This window comes from Rhipicephalus microplus, chromosome 1 (assembly GCF_043290135.1).
Source record: "Rhipicephalus microplus isolate Deutch F79 chromosome 1, USDA_Rmic, whole genome shotgun sequence".
Classification (NCBI taxonomy): Eukaryota; Metazoa; Arthropoda; class Arachnida; order Ixodida; family Ixodidae; genus Rhipicephalus; species Rhipicephalus microplus.
In genome coordinates this window covers 190,529,204-190,553,973 of record NC_134700.1, presented here as the reverse complement: position 1 = coordinate 190,553,973, position 24,770 = coordinate 190,529,204, and the positions used below count along the sequence as shown (strand labels likewise).

Below are 24,770 nucleotides of genomic sequence, written 5' to 3'. Positions count from 1 at the left end.
CAAGGCGAGAAATTCGCAGGCAAAGTAACCCGTTCTGCTTCCATTCCTTGCAGTGGCCGTAAGGACCAGGAACTTCGTCTCGTAAGTAGCGGTGGTTATCGTGCACGCGATATGCGACGCGCGCTTTCCAGGGTTTCGTTTAGAAGGCATTTTGGGTTGCGATTCGCAAAGATGAATCCTTGCGACTACTTGGCCACGTTGTGCGATTGTTCCTTCTTTTCTTTTTCAGTTCTTCGAAGAAATAGCTGCAATCATTCTGCAGTTGTGGGCTCCCACGTGCTCGTTCCGAGAAAAGGTGTTCGCGCTTTACATGCTCTATGGTGTCTACGCCTCCCAGCCCATCTTGCCGAAATTAAAGGTTTGTGATCACAGAGAACACAGTCAGTTATACTCTACCACTTCGAGTATTGTTCTGCTGAGCGTAAAGTGCAAGCTTGTTGCGAGCTTTCAAAAGGTTGCGCGTTGCGCTTTAATTAACATTTCATTGAACACAGTCAGTTATACTCTACCACTTCGAGTATGGTTCTGCTGAGCGTAAAGTGCAAGCTTGTTGCGAGCTTTCAAAAGGTTGCGCGTTGCGCTTTAATTAACATTTCATTGAACACAGTCAGTTATACTCTACCACTTCGAGTATGGTTCTGCTGAGCGTAAAGTGCAAGCTTGTTGCGAGCTTTCAAAAGGTTGCGCGTTGCGCTTTAATTAACATTTCATTGCTATTGTAGCCCCTGAACGGCTACAGATAACATGAGCGAACCTTGTTGGAAATTTTTTAACGCTGGTTGACTGTGCATTCCAACAATGAAGCTATTTTCTCGGCCGTATACAGCTGGAGAGCCTCATTGCTCAACTATAAATCGAACGCCAGCATTGTTGCATATGATGTTAGGATGGTTGTGACGTTTCCATTATGTTAGGATGGCTAACTGGGCACCTGCGAGCCCAGTTAGCCATCCTAACCTCATGGAGCTCTGTGTGTGTATTTTTAGTTGTTGGTCACCCACCTCGCCTCAAAACATGCAAGCCCAACTCATTCAGTTATCCACCCCAATGTTGTGGAGCCAGCCCAGTGCCTACATCTAGTGGCTACAAAGAATGTTGGATATGCTTTCCTTACACATAGGTTTTGTTGAACATAACATGCGGTACTAAGGCCCTGTCAAGTTGGGAAGTATAACAAACAGTTCCTTTCCAGTACGAGCAACACATCAAAAGACGCTGACCACAGCTTATCGGAACATGTTTAGGAGCAATGAAAAAGTAATGCAATTGTTGTGCCCTTGTTAAAAACCTCCTCTACTCAATTCTACATGAAGGTTTTTTCGGTGGGGTATATGAGTGTATTGAACCAACCAGTGAACAAAGTGAGGTGTCTACCAACCTGGAATTGTGAGGGAATCTGGACATATCTGGAAAAATGGGGGAATTTTCGAAAAAATGTGACTAGGTCGTGGAAACCGACTCAAGGAGTTTTTACCTTTGGGAAAAGCTTACAAAGTCGCTTATTTTTCTGCATGTACAGTGACGAGCTAAGCATAAGTATAAAAAAAGGAAAGGACAGTGCGCACTGTTGCTTAAATCCGAAGAATGACGTTACTTGCGACAAATTTCATCTTGTTTGTCTTGGTCGTCACTTTAGCTCAACTTAAAGGGTTCTCACCTAGTTTGACAATTTTGAGCTTGGGAGTGCAGTGCATACACTGGGCGTTCACGATCACGTCTGCCAAAATTCGCAACGCCACGTGCCGCAATAATTGTCCAAATTTCAAGCTAAATGCTGCTTGCCCTTCTTGCATGCTTGTGCCCTGAAAATTAGGGGAGGATGTGCACGATAGAATTGCCCTGCGTAGACAGTGGTGCTGTCACGTCTGTCCTATACGTGGACAACTGTGCTTTGACATTGCCAGCAGTGGCACATGACACTGCAAAAGGTATTTGACATGACATGTGTTGTGCAGTTTGTTGTGGAAATAGAATAATTAGAGGTGACAGAAATAATGACGCACAAAGGGAATGTGAGCATTTTTTTATTTTTATTTTTTCCCCGTGAATTGCAGCGATATGGGGAGGTATGCATGTGTGTGTCCCCACTGTTAACTCGTTGAGCAAATGCCAGCCCTTGGAACGACAGTAATGTTCTGGCGCATTTAAAGACTCATTATGCTAATTTATTGTACCACGTCTGAATAAACATAATTACAGCACTGGCTCATAATACCGCCACTCTCATGCTTGTGAAATGTTGCAGTTTTTGTGCTTGGCATAGCTTGCAAGCCTGATAATGGGCGAGGCAGTAGGCCATGAAATAGTACTAGTCAGCAAAACGCAACACCACACGGATGCTCGGCGGCTTCGACTTGCTCGGGCTGGTAGTGCGCACATGCCCTGACATATGCGTGATGTGTTCCTTTCGCTGGGTTGCTAGAAAGGGTAGGGAAGAGATTGAAGGCTACTCGGGGCGAACAGCAAGAGTTTTGAGCTCGCCTCTTTACATCATGGGCTTGTGGCGCTTTTAAATGCTGATTTTCTCGGCTCGTAATTAAACGACTGAAAAAATTCTCTTGACAACACACTCAATCCCACACACAACTGTCACTGTCTAACTGAAATTTGTTATGGGGCCTGGTGAAGGGCTTTTTAAGGAAGTTCTAGTTTGGCCATAAGTACTGTAAACAGAGGCTAGCCGGGCTGGGTCAAGCTCATTCAGTGGCTATGCAACGGTAGATGTCCTCAATTCCGCACTAAGTTTCAGCGTGTTTCTGTCTTTTTCTTCCTAATTTATTTATTTATTCATTTGTTTTTTGATTGATTGATTTTTACCACTTTAGGGCTTGTTTCCAGTATACAGCTATTTGTCCAAGCTGACTTACAAGTCAATGAATATGCTCAGAATCATCACAAGAACACCTGGAAAAGCCAGTGAATTTGAAAACTAAATTGGTGGACACCCTTATTTGTTCTTCCAGCACCCAACCGGTCTAACGAGTTTCTGCAGACGTTTATGAACTGTTGCATTTTTGTCCTTGGTCAGTTGTCATCATGTTCAGCTACCAGAATAAATTTAGAAAGCCGACATTCGTATAGGTTCGTTCATTGCACTGGTATTGTTGGATGTCTACCCTACATCAATTGACATGTGTATTAAAGGGATACTGAACAAAAATTGAAAAAAGGGACGGAACCTGGAAATTCCACTCAGAAGATGCCACTGTTCTGACAAACTGAGTTTATTTCCCGTATTTTTTAACAGTTCGTTGTATTTTCGATGGATTGTGAGCACGTGGTGGCTGCTCACGAGCAGTGACGTCAAACTCACCGAGGCGCATGCAGGATGCACGTGTTCTTGTCCTCCTCTTCCTCTTCTCCAGCTGTCCTTTCAGTCCACTCTTTCCCTTCCACAAAAACGCTGGCGCTTTGCCCCAGCCGGAAGCATTGATCGCTGCTGTTGCTGTTCATACCAATTCTGGGCAGCGAAGTGTAAGGTGAGCGAGTTGAGATATGGGGGGCGGTGGCTGGCATTGTTGGCTTGCCAGTTTCCGGCCAGTTTGATGTCGCCCAACGTCACATTCTCTAGTTCAACGCGCTGCTGCTATACGCAACAGTTTGTGAAAAACGCATTGAATTCATCATTTTACCATAGTTTCTGCTTGGAATGAAGGTTGTGTCTATCGATTTCAGGATCCAATATTTGGATTTGGCTGAAAATATTGGCAGCAAAAATTTTGTTCAGTATCCTTTTGATGCTAAGATATGCGACTCCTATGTCAGTGCATATAGATATCTTGATGACTATGTTGTAGTACTTTCAATTATCTGTATTAGTGATTTTGAAAGTGCTGTCGAAATGATTTTCACCATTTTCACTGCTGAATCTCGAGGACTAAGTTACACGTGGGACAGTCCCGTCTATAACTGCATTCCTTAACAAGTTGTATAATTTTCGTCATTGTGTGCTGGATGTATAACCTCTGCTCCTCCTGCATTACAATAGTGCGCAACCAAGCTCATTGAAAGAGGTACCACACCATTATGGAAAAAAATCATTGCCAATGAAAATCTCTCATTGCACCAGTGTTTATAAGTGCCTGGACTATATCTACGTTTGTCTATGTCTTATTTAATTTTGTGATGCTGTTTTCAAGATCAGCAGACCATGGCAGAAAGCTTAAATATAGACAAGTGAAGTGCTTTGTGTCTGACTGTAATTTGCCAATTCTTGCCACAGCTGTGTGTAAATATGCCGCAGGAGGAGGAATAAATGAGGAAGGACACAGAGTTCATAAAAAACTATCTGGGCAAGCAGTTATGAAAAGACAAACGGAAACATCAAGTTATTCTCTACTTGCATAGAATTTTCATGTGTTGTTAAAAAAATAACAAACAGGTGCAATTTTAGTTTTTTTTTTTTGCACGTCACGCAAACTAGCTCAGCTCCTTTTTTCGCTGATAAAAGCAAAGTTGTGTTAGGCATTATTAGGCATGTTGAAGGCGGCGCACATTAGGAAAACGGGAGATCACTGAGTGAGCACACTTAGCTTGAATATAACTGATAAACAAGTGCACTTTCTATGATCATTCTTGATTGTTGATGCATGTGCATACATGAAAGATGGCTTGATGTCTCCGATTGAAAGTAGTTGGATGTCAATGCCGTTCTGTGCCTGTTGTGGGTTTCTTCTCTTTTCATTTTTTTTTTTGTTGTGCTTCACAAACCTTGTACCAAAGACAGTAGTTATAGCTGTGTCAAGACTGGTAGGCAAGATGTCTCTCCGATTTTGACAGTGATGCAAAGAACGCTGTGAACAATATAGCATGTTGCCAGATCGTGCATCTTCTGATCACATCTTTGCACGATGAACGCAGCAGGTTAGGATACTTTGAAAAAAACTTGCGCAAAAATTTGGTGCGTTTTACTGCACTTTTTTTGTCTTTTTCATCGTTCAAGACAGACTGCGGGCTCCAGGCAAAATTTTTTACGTTACACAATTAAAATTAACATCCGGTAAGTCAGGGTAGGTTCTTTTATCATATGTTCTTAAAGTGTTTGTTGTTTTTTATCATTGTTGGTCCGTTAGAGTATGAGCTATTTTGAAAGAGGGTTGTATCATTAGGCTTTCTCGTGTGACTAATGTTAGAGTTTTTCATTGCTTAAGGTGGTGATTTCATAAGATTTCTCGCTAGCCCTAACTTCTGTGCTGCTAGGTTTTGTCTGAAGCATCGCAGTAGCAGTAAGTGAACGAGCACTTTATCCAGTACTTTGGCACCACATATTGTGCAGATAAGACTCAGGCTTGCAGACTGGGAGCAGTCGGAGGTGGTCTTGCGGATTGCCACTAGAGAGCAGCACCTGGACATTTGCTACATCCTTTACAGAATGCGCCTGGAGCACTGCTTTCACCTTGTGGCACTCTTGAGTCAGGTAGGTGACTGCTTGTTGCCCTAGAGGCACTCCGCTATTTAGTTTGTGAATCTTGTGCAAGGCTTTCAGATGTAAATTGCACCTGGGGAGGAATGCGTGCTAAATGAATTTTTTTTTATAACGGAGCAGCTATCGGACCGCATCATTTGGGTTCCTCATTCTACCTTGGCTTCTCGTTTTTAGTGTGATAGCGTGAAAGAGCTTATTCCGCAGAAATTTTGGTTTCAGTGTCATCAGTTGTGAGTAGAAGAACGTAGTTTTCCTAGACCAAAAATTTCTTTGCCCTCTCGATACACGAGCCAAACCAAGTCAGTGCTAATGACACTACACATATGCACGGCAGCACCAAGTAGTAGTGCGCATCATTTGTAACACTTAAATTAGACAGTAAAACTATGTCCCTCCAAGATCTCAGCGACCTGAAAACTGCATGCATGGTTGCATGGTCACGCCAAAATGTTGCTCAAGACGTGCCTTTACGTGCATTTTTATCGAGTAATTTTTTTTAATATTACGAAACGAACAATATTTCTGTACTATAGAAAGAATCGTTGACCTTGTGCGTGGCCATGTACAATGGATCGTTGTTGCCGCTGGTTTTACCGCCCGAGGCGCAACTGGTCATTTTTTTTGCGGCTTTCAGTGAAGAAATAAAAACATAAATCCACTTGCACGAAAAAAACGAGGCTGGTTTTTGAGTCAATGTGCCGGACAATCTTTCCATCAGTAGAGTCATCTCATTTTATGTTCTGGTCAGTTGTCAGTTCCTTTAAGCTGCAGCAAGAAGAGAGAAATATGGCAATAACAATATCTTGGCTGATGGTATCTGTGGTTCATTCCCAATTGCTGTATACAAGTTGCCTACATGTTGTATTGCTTTGCCATATGCCGTATACTGCTCGGATTGTGGGAATTGAGGCTAGCCCGCTGCCTTTGCGCGGGCTTTCCCGCCTTTTCTGCCATTCTCATGTCCCGACATGTCTGCCCTCCTTTGCTGTCAGCCGCGCTGGGAAGGGCGGAGTGACGTTTAACTCCCTCACCCGGTAGCGGATGTTGACTGTGGCGCCGCGCGCGGGGACCCCCGAGAGGTTTTCGCGCGCTGCGTCGGGAGCGGGGAGTACAGTCCGGGACTTCAAACGGTGAGCCACGCATTCTTTTCCGTCCGTCGAGTCCCGTCGCTCGGGGCTCGTCGGACTTCGCTGACGGCGCCTCGCGCCCGATGCGAACGCTCACCTTTTGTTGCCCCGCTGCGTACTCACGGCCGAAGGGCAGTACGGTGTCCTAGTGCGTGGCCTAGCTACGCCGACCCGTCTCCCTTCGAAGCCAACGCGAGCGCCTTTGCCCTCGCTCGAGCAACCGGGCCTTTGCTCCGGTGTCTCCGTGGATCAGCTTTACCGCGGAGACGTGCTCGTGGCACCCCTGTGTAGTACTTTGTGCCCGTGGCGTGGATAAGCCTACTTGCTTTCCCGCCGCGCCTTTTTGCAACGGGCTGTACTGCGTTTGGTGTTGCCACAATAAAGTGTTGCGACTTGAGCAGTATCGTGTTTCCCGCCACGGCGACGGTTGACGCGTGCCCTGCGGCTCGCTAAGACCGGACCCACGCTGGTGGCCGTACCCCTTAGGGATACGTGTACACCACAGGATGGAAACCAAAAATAGGCCTAGCAATGATGCTGATTCTTGAGTGATCAGCAATGGCATGTGATGTCGTGGTGTAGCTGCAGCAACCACTCCTCTGTAGCAGATTTGCCGTATCCTTATGCGGCTGTGACAGAGAATGGGCCCCAGACTCCATCATCTGTCGGGCAGGGAAGTCTTGTCTCCCTCAAGTAAAGCCACTGCCGGTCCACTAACTGCAAAGAATGTATGGCATGTTACTGTTCATCTGTTGTGTTATGCCCCTTTCCCTAATCACACAGCCAAGCACCAATACATTCGAAAATCAATGTACTTGAAATGCAAGCTACATGGGGCTGCAGATTGCAAACAAAACATGCAATATTTGTGCACGCAAGAAGGCAGGACCATACTCGGGAATTTTTTCGGGGGGTGTTTGCGTGTAGGGCAGCTAACTTTGGCAACTAATGGTCGATGTGAAGGCTTGTAAATAATTTAGTATCACCTGAAAAGTTGGAGCATTAACGAAGTTATGGAGGAGCCTGAACCTCCTCAACCCTCGTTATCGGGGTTCTCCCCTCCTTGTGGCCCTGCAAGTAGGCCATGTAAGAGCAAGCATTTGACTGTCGTCCAGAAACTTGCTGGGCAGAAAAGGGGAAGTCATAGGTTGCCTTTGGACCAATCTACGCCACCACTCCTGGTGACATGACCAGGTGTACCCACCAACATAACAAGTGCTCTTGAATGTCCCAGAGAGGAGAGAATGTCGCTTTTTTTATTATCTTGTAGTACCTTGGGGGCATGAGGTGCTGTCATGTTTGGCATAGAAAGGTGGTCGTAACTGCATTCTGAACACTGTGTGCCCGTATGCATGACATCTGCAAAAAAATTTAAAGAAATGAAATGTCGGTACTAGTTTCAAGCACTTTTCAAGTTATCTTTTGCAACATGCACTTTGGCTACTGCCATATTTTGCTGGCATTGAATACGTGTAGCAAGAGAGGAAGACGGGACGGCGGCCAACGTGGTCGTGTCGTTCTCTCGCCACTTTATTATCAAAGGCGATTGCCGAAGCGGAGAGGCGGCGGCTGCCACGTCCGAACCGCCAGGCCTGGTGCTCGTTCTCTACCGCTCGCGCCTTGAGCTGTCGAGTGAGCTGCACGAGAGGCGCTGCGCGGTGGCTAGAAAAATGGCGATGATGATGAATGGCGATGATGATGACGCTACAGATTACTCCCCCCCGCAGAAATAAAACCGGAATGAAAATAATGAGAGCGTATATACAAGCGTGTTAGGTTCGCAAAACGAAACCGGGTCCGTGAGCAGTCCAGGTCGTCAACGGGAAGGGACAATTGGCAACCAGTGGGTCTCTGGCGGGCGACACTGGGAGAAGCGCAGCGGGCAAAGATGGAAGCGCCGGGTCGCGGTGGCCATAAACACGAGCGTCCCACGATGACTTGGTGGGATCACTCGAGAGCGCACCCGGTGCTTCGAGAATGCGTGTCTGACAAAGGTACCCACAGGTGGAGCCGTGAGAGGGTGCCGGAAAGGCCGAGCCGGTGATAGTGGCGAGATGGTGCTATGCATTGAAGCGGAACCAGTACAACCGAGTACTGAAACATAAAGGATGCGGTGGCGTCTCCAACAGCACATATGGCGCCGACATGGCTGTTGACAAGGAGCAGTGGGCTGGCAGTTCTGTTCCGTACGTAGCCGTCGATAGAACACCGACCTGAGCGTTGCAGTGTGGCTGACATGCCGGCGCGGATGACCGAGTCGATGGGCGTGGAAACGCCGTGGTCGAAATAGTGCACGGAAGTCACTGCAGGCAGTTAGGTCCACTGTGACCGGTCTGCCGATGTTCCGCGCAAAGGTGGTAGTCGCCTAGGTCATGATGAGGGTCATGTCTGAATTCAAGGTAGATTGTTGCGTTGTGATGTCGCCCTTCCAAGGCTCTGGAGGTTGGCCATGGGATCCGGAAGGCGTGGGCTCTACCGGAGACTTAGCAGGCGCACCCGTGCTCGTCGGGGAAGCCTGGTGTATGTCCGCCGGAGTGGTTGTTATGGGTTGTGCTGGCTGTTCTGCCATTAGCAAATCTATCATCTGGTCCTTGGTCATTGTAGCAGCATCTCGGAAGTTCTGCTGTAGCATGTTGTGGGCAACAACTTCAGCTGCAGGAGACGTCAAGGTAGATGGTAGTGGCTGCTTGCAGGATCCGCAGATTGCCAAGATTGATGGAAGATCATGTTTGTTGGATAATGTCGGCTGCGGAAGCTCCGGGATTGGGTGCCGCATAATGGGTGAAAATATCTCGTGCCCAGACTTCGAGGCGCACGGCAAGGTAGCCGTCGTGGATTCTGGGGTCGCTGAGGTGTCGCGTGCCGTTGGTGTCACAGGAATTGTGCATGTGGCAGGCACCTGCGGTGAACCTTTGTACGTGGGCGCCAACGGAACGCAGCTCTCGGTGGTGTAGTCAGTGGAAGTGCGAGCGTCTTCTACCTCGTCGTCGTGGTCGGGTGCAGGATTCAATGCTCCTGTGACCGGAAATGAGGTAGAGGGAGTCGTAGCCGGAATGGTGAGGTCGTGGTCATTAGAGGGTTGCGTGCCGATTGGTAGCACACGTTGCGACACAGTGACAGCCCCAAAGTCGCAGGACTCTGGAAGTGGTCGGGACGTGAGGACGTAGCAGGTGAGCAGCTCAGTGCAGAGGGCGTCATAGGGCTGCGGGCTCGTGATCGATGTGGTAGCAAGATGGCGAAACTCGACCGGAAGCGCGTCAAGCAAGATGGCGTGCATGAGCGGCTGGTCCGCGACGCCAATCACAGCGAGAATGGCGTCGAGCCGCATGAGCCATGCCTGGGGTAAGGCCGGGTGGAACGGCGGCACTGGCGGGCAGAGTGGCGGAAGCATGGCAGCTGGTAGCTCGCCGAAGGGCGTGTCCTTCAGGTGACCAATGTAGCAAGAGAAGAAGACGGGACGGCGGCCAATGTGTCGTTCTCTCGCCACTTTATTATCAAAGGCGATTGCCGAAGCGGAGCGGCGGCGGCTGCCACGTCCGTACCGCCAGGCCTGGTGCTCGTTCTCTACTGCTCGCGCCTCGAGCTGTCGCATGAGCTGCACGAGAGGCACAGCGCGGTGGCTAGAAAAATGACGATGATGATGAATGGTGATGATGATGACGCTACATACCGTATTTACTCGATTCTACCGCGCCCTCGATTGTAACGCGCACCCGATTTCCACCGCGAAAAAAAAAAAAAAACGTAAGACATCGATTGCAACGCGCACCCATTTTTTCTCGCTGGCCCGCATGATCACACCACTCGAAAAAACGACTCCTTTCGGGAGCGTCTTCCATTTAAATATGAGGTACAGGCGAAGCTTGTGCCCATCTGACGTGTAACAGAGCATTGCCGTCACTGTAGTTTTACCGTGGACCGATGTCAGCACGCGAACTTGCTTCGCCCCCTTCTTCTCGACGGTTGTGGTGCCAGGCATGTCGAAGTAAAGAGGCGCCTGATCGGCATTCCCGATTTGCCCAAGCAGGTAGTCGTTGTTGCGCCGCAAGTTTAGGACGAACCTCTGAAAACTGTGAAGCTTTTCATCGTACTCCTCCGCAAAACTTTTCGCATATGCATGTTCCCCTTCGGAGGGAAAAGCCTTTCCTCTTCATAAAGTTAGTTAGCCAGCACCTGCTCGCTTAAAACTGGCTCCGCATTAGACATTTTTCTAAGACTAATTGCATAACCTGCACTTGGAGCAGTGCTGCCGTCACTGGCCGCTGTGCTGCTCGCTGCTAAAGCACATACTCGCCGAGCAGCTCTTAAATTTGCGGAAACCGACCCTGCTGTGGTCCACTGAAGCCTTTGCGTAAAGCTTTGCTGTCGAAAATCTTCTGCTTTTGTTTCCGCCGGTCCCGCACGCACGTTTCGGGAACTCCAAACGACCGCGATGCGGCCCGATTTACGTCCGTTTCTGCACACGCGATGACTTTTCTTTTAAAAGCGGCATCATGGTGCACTCGAGTTTTTGGAGTCGGCCATTCCACGCCGTCGATGCTAATGCACTACTAGATGACGAATTCCTCAGCACACGTACGAAGTGCCGCACATGAGAAACACATAGGCAGAAATGGACGACGCGCCATGCCGACGCACGTAGGGGGCGGCCATTTTAGATTTGCCGATGGCAATAGATTGGCCGTAATTTTTTTGTTCGTACTCGATTCTAACGCGCATGCGATTTATGAACTCACTTAACCGGAAAAAAGGTGCGCGTTAGATTCGAGTAATTACATTGATCTGAAAGCTTTATGCAGAGGAGCCCCGTGATGTACCATGGCCAAGGTGTTGAGGATGCCAGAACGATCCATGCAGCGAATACCAAGGTGTTTGCTCCCATGGAAGCGATGAGTAAACAAGGCACAATCCAGGTATGAAACTCGAGGACTCCAGAATATATTTTTTAGATTTTCTGTGCTTGTTTTGAAGCCATGCAGTAAGACCTTTTAAGGGGGGAAGCGGGTCTTTGAGACCGAAAATTGCTAAAAAATAAGATTTTTTGAAAAGGCTATATTTGGATTCTCCCACTATCGCTGCATAATCTCGCCAATTTTCACGGGTCCTAGATTGGTAATTTAGCCATGAGAGTAGTTTATGCGACGTTAATCAGCTGAATTTTTGGCGATGGGCGCGTGTGAAAAACGGGCTTTTTCAGCGTTGCGGTGTTGCCGTTCTACGCTTGCTACAGCAGCAATCTTGGTCGCATTCGAAAGAGCCGCCTTTTTTTTTTTCATATCCCACCGTGCTTGTTTTCGTCCACTCAGTATGCACGCCGTGAATCGGCGTGAAAAAGAAGCCCCGTCGCGTGAGCCTATTGGTGCGGTGAGCACACATGACTAAATCTCGCCTTTTCATCGGGCCTCCCGAGCTGTCTGCTGCTTGCGGCAGCGGAGCGCACACGAAGCAGCGAGTGTATGTCACTTTGTACTCGTCGGCTTCCTAAACTCGCGTCACCTAGCGAGAAATTAAAGCAAGCATCTTCGTATAGTCTTTACGTTCGACGGTATACTGGTACGGCGCTGAACGAACTCGATGAAGCTGGCGGGACAGTGCGGTAGGCCTACGCTCCCAGCCGCGTGTTCCCGAGCTGTCTGCTGCATGCGGCGGTAGAGCGCCTATGAAGCGGCGAGTGTATCCCGCTCACATGTCATTGTTCTCGTCGGCTTCCTGAACCCGCGCGAGCTAGCGAGAAATAGGAGCAAGCGTTTCTCAAGTCTGCACAATCAGGCACGCCGCAGAACCAGCTCGACGAACCGCGCCGCAGGCACCGGGCCAGTGGGTTAGGCCTACGCTCTTGGCCACATTTTGAACCTGGCTTGAACCTTTCATCATGCTGAAGCCGTATCGCAAGTTCCGCACCGCTCACAAGTTTGGAAAAAAGCGCAAGAAATCTACGGCAAAAAGAGATAATGAAGCGGGTATATCTGACGCGCACCTAGTACAGGACGGCGCGGCGACGGAACACGATCCGTCGGATGAAACACCAACATCTCCGCCTGTTTTCCTGGTCGCCTTGGACGACTTTGGCGATAGGCAGTGCATAAGGAAAGATACAACCTTTTTGACGAGCGCCAATCGTGCCCAACAGCAGAAAGTGAGTGCTGATAAGATCAGCAGCTTATCGGCAACTTCGGCAAGCGAGTGCAAGCTGCGAACGCTCGCGACAGCGCGCAAAGACTCGGACCCGTCGGCGGCGGCGGCTACCTACCGCATCGCCGACTAATCCGTGATAAACAAGCTTCTTGAAAGAACGGCCAAATGCCGGACATGCCACTAGTGGGACCGTTTCTATTGAAAAAAGGTGAGCGTGAATATGGACTTGCGAAGAAGCTGATTTCAGAGTGCCACAACCTGTGGGCTTGTTGACAGTGAGTTGTTATATAGCTGTTTTCTGGCTACGTTTTAGACTATGTTGTCCTATTTTTGTGCTGGGTGCAAGTGCGCACCACCAAAAAAAGCACCCAAATTACTTGGTTTGGGAGTCAACGCACATCTGTTGGAAAAATAAATAGTGCAAATCAGGGCACATGGAAGTGGAGGCAGCAGTCACTCTCTTTGAGCGCTCAATTTCCTGTCACGGCTTGCGGTACACAGTGATGCTGTGTGATGGGGGAAGTAGATCATTTTGTGCTGTTGAAGACTCAACAGTTTACGGTTTCATACAGGTTCAAAAAGAGGACTGTATAAACCATGCCCAAAAACAAATGGGTACTGCACTACGCAATCTTGTTCAAAAGTATAAAGGTTCTGGTGAAACACTAAGGTGAAGACACCGCTTGACAGGTGATGTCATAGAGAAATTGTTGAGACACTATGGCTGGGCTCTGAAGTTCAATGTTGGTGACGTAGAGGCAATGCACCAGCCAGCCATGGCCACATATTATCATGTGACATCGACTGATGAAAGTCCAACCACACCTTGTGCCTAAGTGTCAGTGACTCATGGTGCAAGCAGAATGCTGCTGCTAAGGGATAACCGCTGCCAAGACACATCTACAACTTTCCACAAAATGTCCGTGATGCACTACTTCCAGTGTACGAGCAACTTTGTGACAAGGAGCTGCTAAAACGCTGCCAAAGAGGCAAGACACAAAATGCAAACGAGGCACTCTATTCTTTCATATGGTCTCTAATGCCTAAAGAGAAGCATGCTTCACTCATCGCCGTTGAGACTGCAGTTGCTGAAGCCGTGATGCGCTTCAATTCAGGAATGAAAGAAGCCTCCATACGTGTCCTCAAAGAACTTCAGCTAGAGCAAAACTCCATGAGCGAGCGACAGGCAGAAGAGAAGGATTCTCGTTGGATCATGAGTGCCGAGCGAAAGCGTTCAGCATCTTTCAGGTACCTGCAACAAGCAGAGCGGCGGCAACGACAAGGTGTGACAAAGACTACTGTCCTGGTGCTTTCCGAGGCATATATATGAAAAGAGAAGCATTTTTGTTTGTGTAAATTCTTTTAATATGCAGAGTTTTGTTTTTTGCCATTTTCTCAGTTTCAGTTTTTTGGCCACATTTCATTCTTCTGACAAGTGCTTCTCAGCTTTGGTACCCTGGAATTTGATAGTCTTTGTCTTGCTAAGAAGCTGAATGCTTAGTAAGTACAAGAAAGTGCCATTAGCAACTATAGGACGGCATAAATTTTTAGAAAAAATAAAATACAAAAAATTATCGTTCCTTGATAATGGAAGGATGAACTTCTAAGCTTCATAACTTTTGATGTAGGAAAGATAGAGCCATGAAACTTGCTTTTTGCACTCTTTGCTAATTGTAGAATGTAATGACATTTATGTCAGCAAGATCGGTACTGCCAATTTACTGAAAAGGTGATCAACAGAACTTTTAATTAATGACTAATTAAAAACAAAATGGTAAGAGGTACATAAAAACTGTGTTCATATTTGACATCTGCACATATACAGTCGACTCCCGTTAATACGAAGTTCACGGGAACTGCAAAAAACTTCGAATTAAACGAACTTCGAATTAAGCAAAAAAGCACTAAAAACGACACTTTTATTAGTTTAAAAGCGTGACAGTTTTGAGGAAAAATAGTCTGTCATCTTCTTCTGCTTGCCGAATCTGGCTGCGGCTAGCAAGTTTTGTAAGGAATACACGTGTCGAAGTGCTTCTTCGGCGTTGTGCTCTCCAACAAAAAACCGCTGCGCAAGAGCAAGACCCGCAGCTACATCGGCAGCCCTCGGTGGTGGCTCATTTCCGATGTCGTCGTCATCATCGTCATTTTCAGGAATGCAGTCATGGGGCCGAACCATCTGCACGATTTCGCTGTCCGTTAGTGGACCGCATGTTTCGACGTTGCTGTCCACAGCGACATACTCGTCAAAACGGACGTCACCGAGAGCGGCGCGAAAGCTACCGTCGTCGAGCTCATTTGTTTGCACTTCCACTGGCGCACAAGGAGAAGCATCCCCCGTGTTTTCCATGAAACCACAGGCCCGGTAACAATTGGCGATGCTTTCTTCTTTCACGCGGGTCCAAGCTCGCGCTAGCATGTTGATGGCACTAAGCAAACTCACCTCGTATTGCGAGGTGAGCATGCGCTCGACGAGATGCTGCCTATACAATATCTTCACATTTTTTATTATGCCCTGGTCCATGGGCTGCAACACGGACGTCGTGTTTGCAGGCAGGTACACAAGACGGATGGCACTCAAGCAGGTACGTTCATGTGGGCACTACATTGGTCCACAAGGAACAACACCTTACGGCTTGATTGCGCGAACTTGCGGTCGAGTTTGGTGATCCAGTCCTTAAATATATCGGATGTCATCCACGCCTTTCTGTTCGAGGCATAATCCACAGGAAGCGTCTTCACGCCTTTAAAGCACCTAGGCTTGGCAGCCTTCCCGATCACAAGCAGGCGACACCGTTCTGTGCCAGTCATGTTCGCCGCGACTAGCACTGACACTCTCTCTTTGCTTCTTTTGCCTCCAGAACAGTCGTCGTCTTTAAATGTCAGGGTCTTGTCCGGTAGCAGCCGATAAAAAAGCGCAGTCTCGTCTGCATTAAAAATGTCTGCCGGCTGGTATTGAGGTACTCGCGAAGCTTGCCCGCTTTCCATGTCAGGCACGTTTCCTCATCGACTGACGCCTTCTCCCCACACACGCTTTTAAAAATCAAGTCGTGGCGATGTTTGAAATGCGTAAGCCACCCATCCGAAGCAGCGAAGTCGTTGAGGCCCAACATTTCAGCAAGCGATGACGCTTTTGCCGTGACGACTTCACCACTGAGAGGAAGTTTGTTGTTTCGTGCCTCTCTGATCCAAATCAGCAGTGCTTCCTCCAACTCGGGGTAGGCGCCGGTGCGCATCCGCTTCCGCGATGTCTTGAATTTTTCACTTTCAAACGCATCCAATATTGAGCGCTTATTCTTTATGAAAGTCGACAGCGTGTAATACTACTTAATGCCGTACTTTCTTGCAATGTCTTGTTTGGCGGTGCCTCCCTGGTCAACTTCCTTTAAGACTTCGACTTTCGTCGCTAGGTCTAGCGTTCGGTAAGGGCCACTAGTTGCCATTATCAAACGTACGTCACCACCACAACACTCAAAATCAGAAGCGCGGAAACACGTGTGGAATCAACCCAGCGCGCGGGTGACGCGGTGACACACTCGAGTCTCGACGAAAGTCAACTAAAGAGTCAGTCGATGCCGCCGATGCGATTCGTCAGCGTTAAAAAGATTGCCGCTTCAAGATCTGTGGCGCTGCGGACAGTAGTGATGGCGAAGACACCAGCGCGGTCCAACAGATGTTTTGGCATATGAAAAGTTCCCCATTTTACTGTAAAATTACGGTCGCAACGAGACTGTCGATTGAAAAAACTTCTAATTAACCAATATTATGGGTTTTTAACTTCGAGTTATCGAGCATTTTTTTCTATACGATTGCATGCAAAACTGATGGGACCACTTGCTCATTTTTAATTAACCGAAACTTCCAATTAAGCGACTTCGAATTACCGGGAGTCGACTGTAAATACACCATCTCATAAGTTTTCATCACCCTAGCTTAAATAATAGGATGCCTGATGGCTAAGTGCCTCTTCCTCCCTTAATGTGTACAGCAGTGACCCTACCACTGGCTAAGGCACCAAAAGGTCGAGCTTTGATCTAGTTTGGGGATACCATGGGTGATTCAGCCAATCTTTGGCCGTTGTCAGAAAACACTGCCACAGATGTATGATGCAAAAGAGTTAAGGGGAGATGCGGGTCTTGAAATGGCGAAAAATCGCAAAAGTGGATTTTTGAAAAAGTGTATTATCGCGTTGTTCAAAAATTTAATAACCTTCCGGCGAAACATGAAGGCTGTATTCAATCTAGAAATATTTAAAAAAAAAACAGCGTTTTACATGCCTAGGTGGAAGTGAAATGACTGAAAATTGGCTAATTATGTTCGAAGTTCACGCACTCGTAACTTTTGAATGCGGCGACTGGGCGCCGCCATCTTGGTGCTGTTTCGAAGCTGCTTTCTTTGTGCGTCTTTTCCCTATCTTCAAAATGGCACCAGTGCAGCGAGAGTGACGCTACCACTACTTTTCCGAAGGTCGCTTGTGCGCAGGTGATTGGTCAAAGTGCGCGCTTGCCCCGCATGCTGGCCTTGTATTTGTTTTCCGTGTTTGCTTTGCTTTTTTTTTTGCCCGATCTCGCATTGTGATCGTGCACTAGCTTGGCTCGGGCTTTCGGCTGCTCCACGTCGTCAGGCCCGTGGCATGTTGCAAGCTTCGCGTCCGCGCCGTGAGACGTCGCCACCATTGAAACGTCGACAGTGCACCGCCGGCGACGGCAAACGAACGCCATCTAAGCCTTTTCTTTGACAGTTTTATTTGTAATACTTGAAAATAGTAAGCATAAAAAACATTTCTCATTTAATTTTAGGCATTTAAAAGCATACGTGGTGCGAACCGCTGGAAAATTGGAAAGTGACGCACTTTAGGTGGCAGTGCGGACCAGAAAACAAACAGTCGTGCTGCACTGCTCGTGAAAGGCACGCGGATACGTTGATATTACTTAAAGAAAGTTTGGCAAATACTGATAATGAGGTGTTAAGATACCTTCAGCTACAGAAGTGCTGGAACGTTATCAGTATACCTTTACAGTAGAATCTCAATGCGGATCTCGCGGGGTCACAAAAAATATTCGTAATAGCCGAAATCGGTATCATCGGAGCATATGCAAAACTAGCTACATTAACACTGAGTCGGAGGCAAACTCATTTTCGGCACTCGAAAAAGATTATATTTTGCAGAAAAAATTTCTGATGTCTTTGTGCTTCCTTTTTTTTTTTAAAGTCACTGAGCAGACTTTTTTGGAATCCATAAAAACGCGTGCACGTGTCATCACTGATTTCTTCAGCAGCCATTGCACGCCTCAGGGCATCGAGCTTGTGCAGAGTTTCAGCCGCCGGTGGTGATCCTTTGCCGTTGCACTCGTCTATTTTCTCGTCATCGTCGCTGGAATCGGCAACCTCACCCGTGGCCTCGCTGACAATATCTTCCGCCATGCAAAAGTCGTCAGCCGAACACCCGGCATCAAGGCATTCCCAACCCTTAATGGGCTCCTCTGACTCTGAAAGGGCCTCTGCCACCTGTTCAGGAATCCTAAAGAAGCCGCATTTACCAAAGCAGTTCGCGATGGTAGTTGGCGTTACTCTATCCCAAGCCATTGAGGTAAAATGGATGGCATCCAAAAGGCTTATTCACAGGCTACCTTCATCTTTTCTGTCGATATTGGCAAGGAGGCGTTGCTCAAGAAGGCTCTTGAAATGATGCTCTACGTTTTTTATAATCCCAGCGTTAAGCGGTTGCAAGTGCATCATCGTGTTTGCGGGCAAAAAAACCAGCTTGACGTTTTGAAGCGTCACTTGCTTTGGGTGGGAGGAGCACTGGTCGAGAATTAGAACAATCATCCCATTCTTGCGGGCCATTCTTCTGTCAAGGAGAGACAGAAATTCTTCGAACAGGGCCGCCGTCATCCACGCTTTTTTGTCTGCGCGATAGACGCATGGCAAATGGCTCTCGCGCTTGAAACACAGAGGCTTCTGAAATTTACCAACTATGGTCAACTTAAGTTTTTCCGACCCGTCGGCATTACAGCACAGAAGAACCGTTATTCTTTCCTTGCTTCTTTTGCCTCCTTGGCACGCTTCACCTTTTAAGCAAAGACTCTTTTCGGGTTGAACAATAAAAAACAGGCCTGCCTCATTTTCATTAGAAACATCACGAGGCTCATACCGAGATAAGAGACTCCAGCTTCGCGAGCCAGTCACCGACAACAATCTTGTCAGTCTTCTTGGCTTCCCCGCAGATGCTTTTGCACACGACACCGTGTCTCGTCTTGAAACGGTGAAGCCACTCACTTGAGGCCTGAAATCCGTTGATGTGCAAAGCAAGTGCGATCTCCTTGGATTTTTCAAGCAAAACTTTGCCGTCAATGTTCACACCGGCTGCAGTAACCTCCTTGAACCAGATCAATAAAGATTCTTCAAGTTTCACGTGCTGGGCTGTCTTCGCTTGCTTCGCGTTGACGATGAATGAAAGCACATTTTTCATTATTGTGTCCCGCTGCCCAACAATTGTGCTCAATGTCGACGTGGCGAGGCCTAGCTCGTTAGCCAACTCCGTGCGTTTTCTTTTCGGATCCTCACCGACCTTTCGAAGAATGTCCAGTTTCTCCTTAAAGGATAGAATCTTCCGCTTGCGAGACATGGCTTGCTGCAACTCCGCAAAAAGGCACAACAAAGCAAATACGTGTGCTCGACTGGGTAAGACAGTGTCGACAGCCTCCGCACTACAGTGACCATGTGTCCGCACTAGAGAGCACCTACCACCAAGCAAAACAAAGATTAGATTGCATTTGTGTCTCCACCATCGCCAGCGCCATCTGAAGCCTTCAAGAGAAAGCAAAAGGCGCACTCCGGCGTCCAAGATCGCGCAGATCTTGGAGTCTGTCACCCACCGCTTGCAGGCGGCGTTGACAATGTGCCAAACCGGCGGTGCAGCACGCATTACAGCACGTGTGTGCACGCTGCTTGCTTCTGTGGCCATCGGTAGGGTGGCGTTTATTCGTATCAAAGGGCTCGGGTGAAAAATCAGTTCGTAACAACCGTACTCTAGCACATAGTAAATTAATAGGCCTCGGCTGGGATCACAGAAAAATTCGTATCACCCCGAATTTCGTATCGGCCCTGATCATATCATTGAGATTCTACTGTACTTACTGCAGTGAACATTTTGTGGACTGCGATGGATATATCAGCCAGTGCTGGACAGCTTCTGTTCTCTGGGCATCTACATTGGAGCTACGCGAAGTACGTACCTTGTTTGCACATGAATGCTGATGCACGCATATTGTTCACTACAGTACATGCTAAAACGTTACTATGTGACCTTTATTTCTTGTAAACGTCCATCGCCTTGCAATAAAACAATTTATTGGCGCAAGTTTGTGTGATCAGCATTGCATACTTACTAAAGTCAGTATTCAAGATACTTGTGAGCTTCTGTTAAGTAGTTTACTGCATTGTACTACATGGAAACGAGGTAAATTGAGACAGGGAGCTGCTTCAACGAGCAGCGGACAGCCATGATCCAGAAGTAGACGACGGTGTTGTCTGCTATGCGAATGGGCAGCAGTCGTATCAAAACGCCCTGGTGCTTTGAAGCCTATTTCGTTTTATACACAACTATAAATAATACAACCAGTATTCTCAGTTATTTGTTTAAAAAAGCTATTCGAGTGCAGAAGATAATAAAAACTTGTTCATTTGTCAGTAAAATAGTCATTTTCTATTATTTATACAACTGCCACCGCAATCCAGATGGCGCTATCAACGCGTCTAATTTTTGTCCCCTTTGGCTTTATGGACATGTCACTCCACTGGCGACATTCTTCAGGTTCGCGACTTTACTACCACGTTTGAACTACTGCGACTATTGAGCTGCTCAAATGTCCGAAGACATTCGTCTGAAGAAAACTCATGCTGCGTACTATTCGGCAAGAAACGACTGTGACCATGGAAGGCCCGACAAAATTCGGCGAGGCATGTCGTGCAATAGCCGCTGGACGGATTTAACATGCATCTATCTGCATCCAGCGTAGACGCCTCGAATGCCAGCTAGGAACTCATCATAATTGCAGAATTTCCTGTTGACGCATCGAATACGGCGCTGCAGCCCACTACATCGAGCGCGTGCTTCTCTATCAGCCATGCCTCGAGGGCTGCCGCGGAACGCATCGGGGATCGTCGGTTGGCGGTTTGTGTACGAAAACGCAACTTGGCATGTGTGGCGTGTATATTTTGTCAGCCTCAAGTGTTATCAAGCCTCAAGTGTTATCAGAAAACGCGTCGATAACGTTTTCTTATCGGCTGAAGAAAATGGCCAGCGTGCAGCAACTGCGGTCGACGGGAAAAGGCACTTGGCGTCAAGTCGGAAACTGAATGAAAATTATAACTTCTCGGCGCTGACACAGAACAGGGGAATTTTCTATCGTACATTTGAGCGTGTTTAATTACCTTCTCTGACTTAAGATTTCTCTTTTAATTACCTTCTCCGACTTGGACAGTGTCCAAGGAGCAAGGAAAAGAGAACTTTAGTGTGAATCTCGTGATGGCATGCTCTGTGCGCGGCATGTGCGATGAGCGATTTGCTTCACTGAGGGTGACTGGAGATTCATCAATAACGTCATTTATATATGCAACAAAGACCATGCAGCCTGGAATGCCACGAAAAACAAGCTTGTGCCACAAAAAACAAGCTCTTGAAACACAAACACTGCTTACAGTTCTGGGCAGCTGTTCAGTGTAGATTCAAGCCCTTGTCATTGCGAGAATACAAATGATGGTTATTTTTTCAATTTTTTCTTTAATTTTGTGACCCTGACCTAGGTGCAAATAGTGACAGCGCAGACCCCATAGGTGTGTAATTTTTATGCACAGTGTACACATACAAGCTGAAATACAACGGTGAAGTGTTTGGTAGCAGCTTCTCTGACTATTTACATGGTCTATGCATGCTAATACAGCAAATTTTTTATGGTTCCTGTGACATTGTTGTAACATATATGACATTATTTTGTTCCTGAAGGGCAAAGGTACATAATGATGCCATTATACAGTCATCTTGCAATACCACATCAATTTATGGAAAACTATAACTTCAAATGCATTTTTCTCAGTTTCATGATTTTAGATGTAACACGTAACCTTACGGGGCATTTTGACATGTTTTTATTGACTCACAATAATAGATTTGGTACCAATGCATTCGTATTGAATTGATCTAGCCGGTTGGTTGGTTGCGAAACTTTATTGAGGTCCTGCAAGGCGCGCATCAGCGCTCAGCGGGCGACTCCCACGTCGGGACCGTTAGGCCAAGCCTATCGGCCGCTCCGCGGGCCTGCTGGACGGCCCAAAGTTGGTCGGCCAGGAGGGAGCTGCGTAGGGCCGCCTCCCACCTGACCGATGTAGTGTTGGGGTTAGTGTACATTGCCTTGCACTCCCAGAGCATGTGCGCCAGCGTGGATACATCCCCACATGTGGGGCAAGCGTTTTTGGGAAACGCGTCAGGATAAATAGCGTGAAGGAATCTCAGGTTAGGGTACGTGTCGGTCTGCAGTAGTCTGAGCGTAAGGGCCTGTGGCTTATTAAGATTTGGATGAGGGAGTGGATATACTCTCCGCGCGAGGTAAAAATATTTTGTTATTTTATTGTACGTGGCAGGCGCGTCCCTCTTTTTCCACAACCCTGTTGGCCCCGAATCGTTGCCCGTATTCTGCGCGGTCGGTTAGTGTGTGCGCGGCCTCATGGGCAGACTCGTTGAGGTTGGGGGGAGTGTCTTGGACCTGTCCAACATGTGCAGGAAACCAAATCAGTATGTGGTGCTTGATGCCGTCGCGGCCACCACTCTGGAGCACGCGCAGGGCTTTCTTGGAGATTACACCGCGCTCCAAAGCGCGAATAGCCTGACCTAGAGTCACTATAGATGACCTCCCTTTCACCTTCCAGGATGGCCAGGGCGATGGCCACTTGCTCGGCAATCGTCGGATCGTCAGTGTGAACCGATGCGCAGTTGGTGATTTGTTGTTTGGAGTCGACGACGACTGAGGAAAAGGCGTGCCTCCCACGGTACGCTGCCGCATCGACAAAGCTGACGCCGTGCTCCTCACTGTGAATCTGCTTGATAAGAGTGGCAGCTCTAGCCCGTCGCCTACCACGATTGTGCTTGGGATGGACATTCCTCGGTATCGGTGCCACGGTGATGAGGTCGCGAATCTCACGGGGCACCTGTCTCGTCTTCTCGTCCACTTCAGCCAGAGAGTGACCGAGCTCTCGGAGTATATGTCTGCCGGTCTGGGAGCTCGAAAGGCGCGCGAGCTGGGCCCGCTCCTGCGCTTCGGCAATCTCCTCCAATGTATTGTGTACTCCGATCTAAAGCAGGCGCTCGGTGCGCGTCCTGATCGGGATACCGATGGCCCGCTTGGTAATCTTTCTGAGCAAGACGTTGATCTTGTCACGCTCAGCACGCTGCCAATTGTGCATGGCCGCGACATATGAAAAGTGGGATCTAGCCGGTGATGCTATTTATTTTCTTCTATGTGTTGTTCACCAAATTGTAATTCATGATGATTGTAAACAATATAAGGCAGGAGTTTTTCACTAACATTTGTAATAATTTATTTCCCATTTGAAATTTGTTGAAAACGATAAAATTAGCATCACTGGCTCGACCAGCTCTCTGGCAATCTGGATATATACTTTGTTTTTGTGTTTGACATGGTGAAATTGCCAAAAAGCCCCGTAAGAAATAGCTCATTCTGTATTGTAAAAACTCAGTATCTTCTGTTCCGATGCAGCTATCGAAAATCTACTTGGAGATTTGGAACCTTCAGAAGAAGCTGATAAGTTTATTAAGCTTCATTCAATTCAGACAGTTAATAAAAAATTTTTTAAGACCCACGTCTCCCCTTAAAATGATCAAAGCAGTTCATCAGCAATGTGTGCCTGTTTGCTTTCCTTGCATCATATGGCATCGCAATGGGCAAGGGCATACACAAAAGCTGTTAAGGTCAGAGCGTAAAGAGCTCGTTTTGTAGAAATTCTAGTGTTGGTGTTGTTGGTTTGGTAATGTTGGTTCTGTTTCCGAGCGCCATACTCGTTTTCGGAGAGTTGTAGGCTTGGCGACTGTCGCTATTGGCATAACATGAGCTCGGTGATCTGCAATAGTGCGAGTGCTACCAAATCTCAGAGTTCATAATAATGTGCGAAAGCTTGCTTATTCCTAATTTCTCTAGATGGCGTGACCAGTCTGAAAGTCTAAAACCTATTCATTGCCAGGAAAGGATTGAACGTTTATGTTTCCGTCTACAGCTAAATTTACGAAAACAATCAAGAAAAAGAAAAATCAGCGCTTTTTGCCAAATTTGTAATGTCGCCCTAAGCTAAATCAGTTGTGTTATTCTCTGTGAATCCATTTGCGAAAAAGAGCTTGGTGTTTTCCGTCTGCGACATTCCCGGCACGGATGGCAGGAATCCGTGAGGTCGCGTGACGTGATGCACCATCCCTCGCGGAAGAGATGGATTTGGTCCGTCGTGTGGATGCACGTCTAAGAACCCCAGGTGGTCGAAAGTTCCGGAGCCCTCCACTACGGCGTGTCTCATAATCATATGGTACCCCGCAGCGGTGGTCTAGTGGCTAAGGTACTCGGCTACTGACCCGCAGGTCGCGAGATCGAATCCCGGCTGCGGGGGCTGCATTTCCGATGGAGGCGGAAATGCTGTGGGCCCATGTTCTCAAGTTTGGATGCACGTTAAAGAACCCCAGGTGGTCGAAATTTCCGGAGCTCTCCACTACGACATCTCTCATAATCATATGATGGTTTTGGGATGTTAAACCCCACACATCAATAATCAATTAATCATAATCATATGGTGGTCTTGGGACGTTGAACCTCACATATCAATCAGTCAACCAATCAATCATTCAGCCCAATGGGTGCCCCAGCCAACTTGGCTAGACTTACTGCGTGCACTTGCCACTCACGTCCTTGACAGAAACAAATCGGGGACCTCCTCTATGGCATGGATTGCAAATGAAGCAACTCTGCACAACTTTTAAGCTTGGGTAGAAAATGCTGCTCATCAATACTAGAGACTTTTGAGAGCAT

The 24,770-nt window shown here is 47.6% G+C and overlaps 1 protein-coding gene across 3 annotated transcripts in view; it reads left to right on the top strand.

Annotated features, from left to right (window-relative positions):
• Positions 1 to 24,770, top strand: part of LOC119178177 (snRNA-activating protein complex subunit 1) — a 69,284-nt gene that overhangs the window by 13,099 nt on the left and 31,415 nt on the right. For 2 of the 3 annotated variants that reach the window (XM_075889081.1, XM_037429357.2), the window contains exons 2-5: positions 54 to 81; positions 230 to 358; positions 5,276 to 5,416; positions 11,352 to 11,465. In XM_075889081.1, the coding sequence (XP_075745196.1) occupies positions 54 to 81; positions 230 to 358; positions 5,276 to 5,416; positions 11,352 to 11,465 (412 nt within the window). The remainder of the gene's footprint in view (positions 1 to 53; positions 82 to 229; positions 359 to 5,275; positions 5,417 to 11,351; positions 11,466 to 24,770) is intronic. The other variant, XM_037429358.2, reaches the window with a different exon arrangement.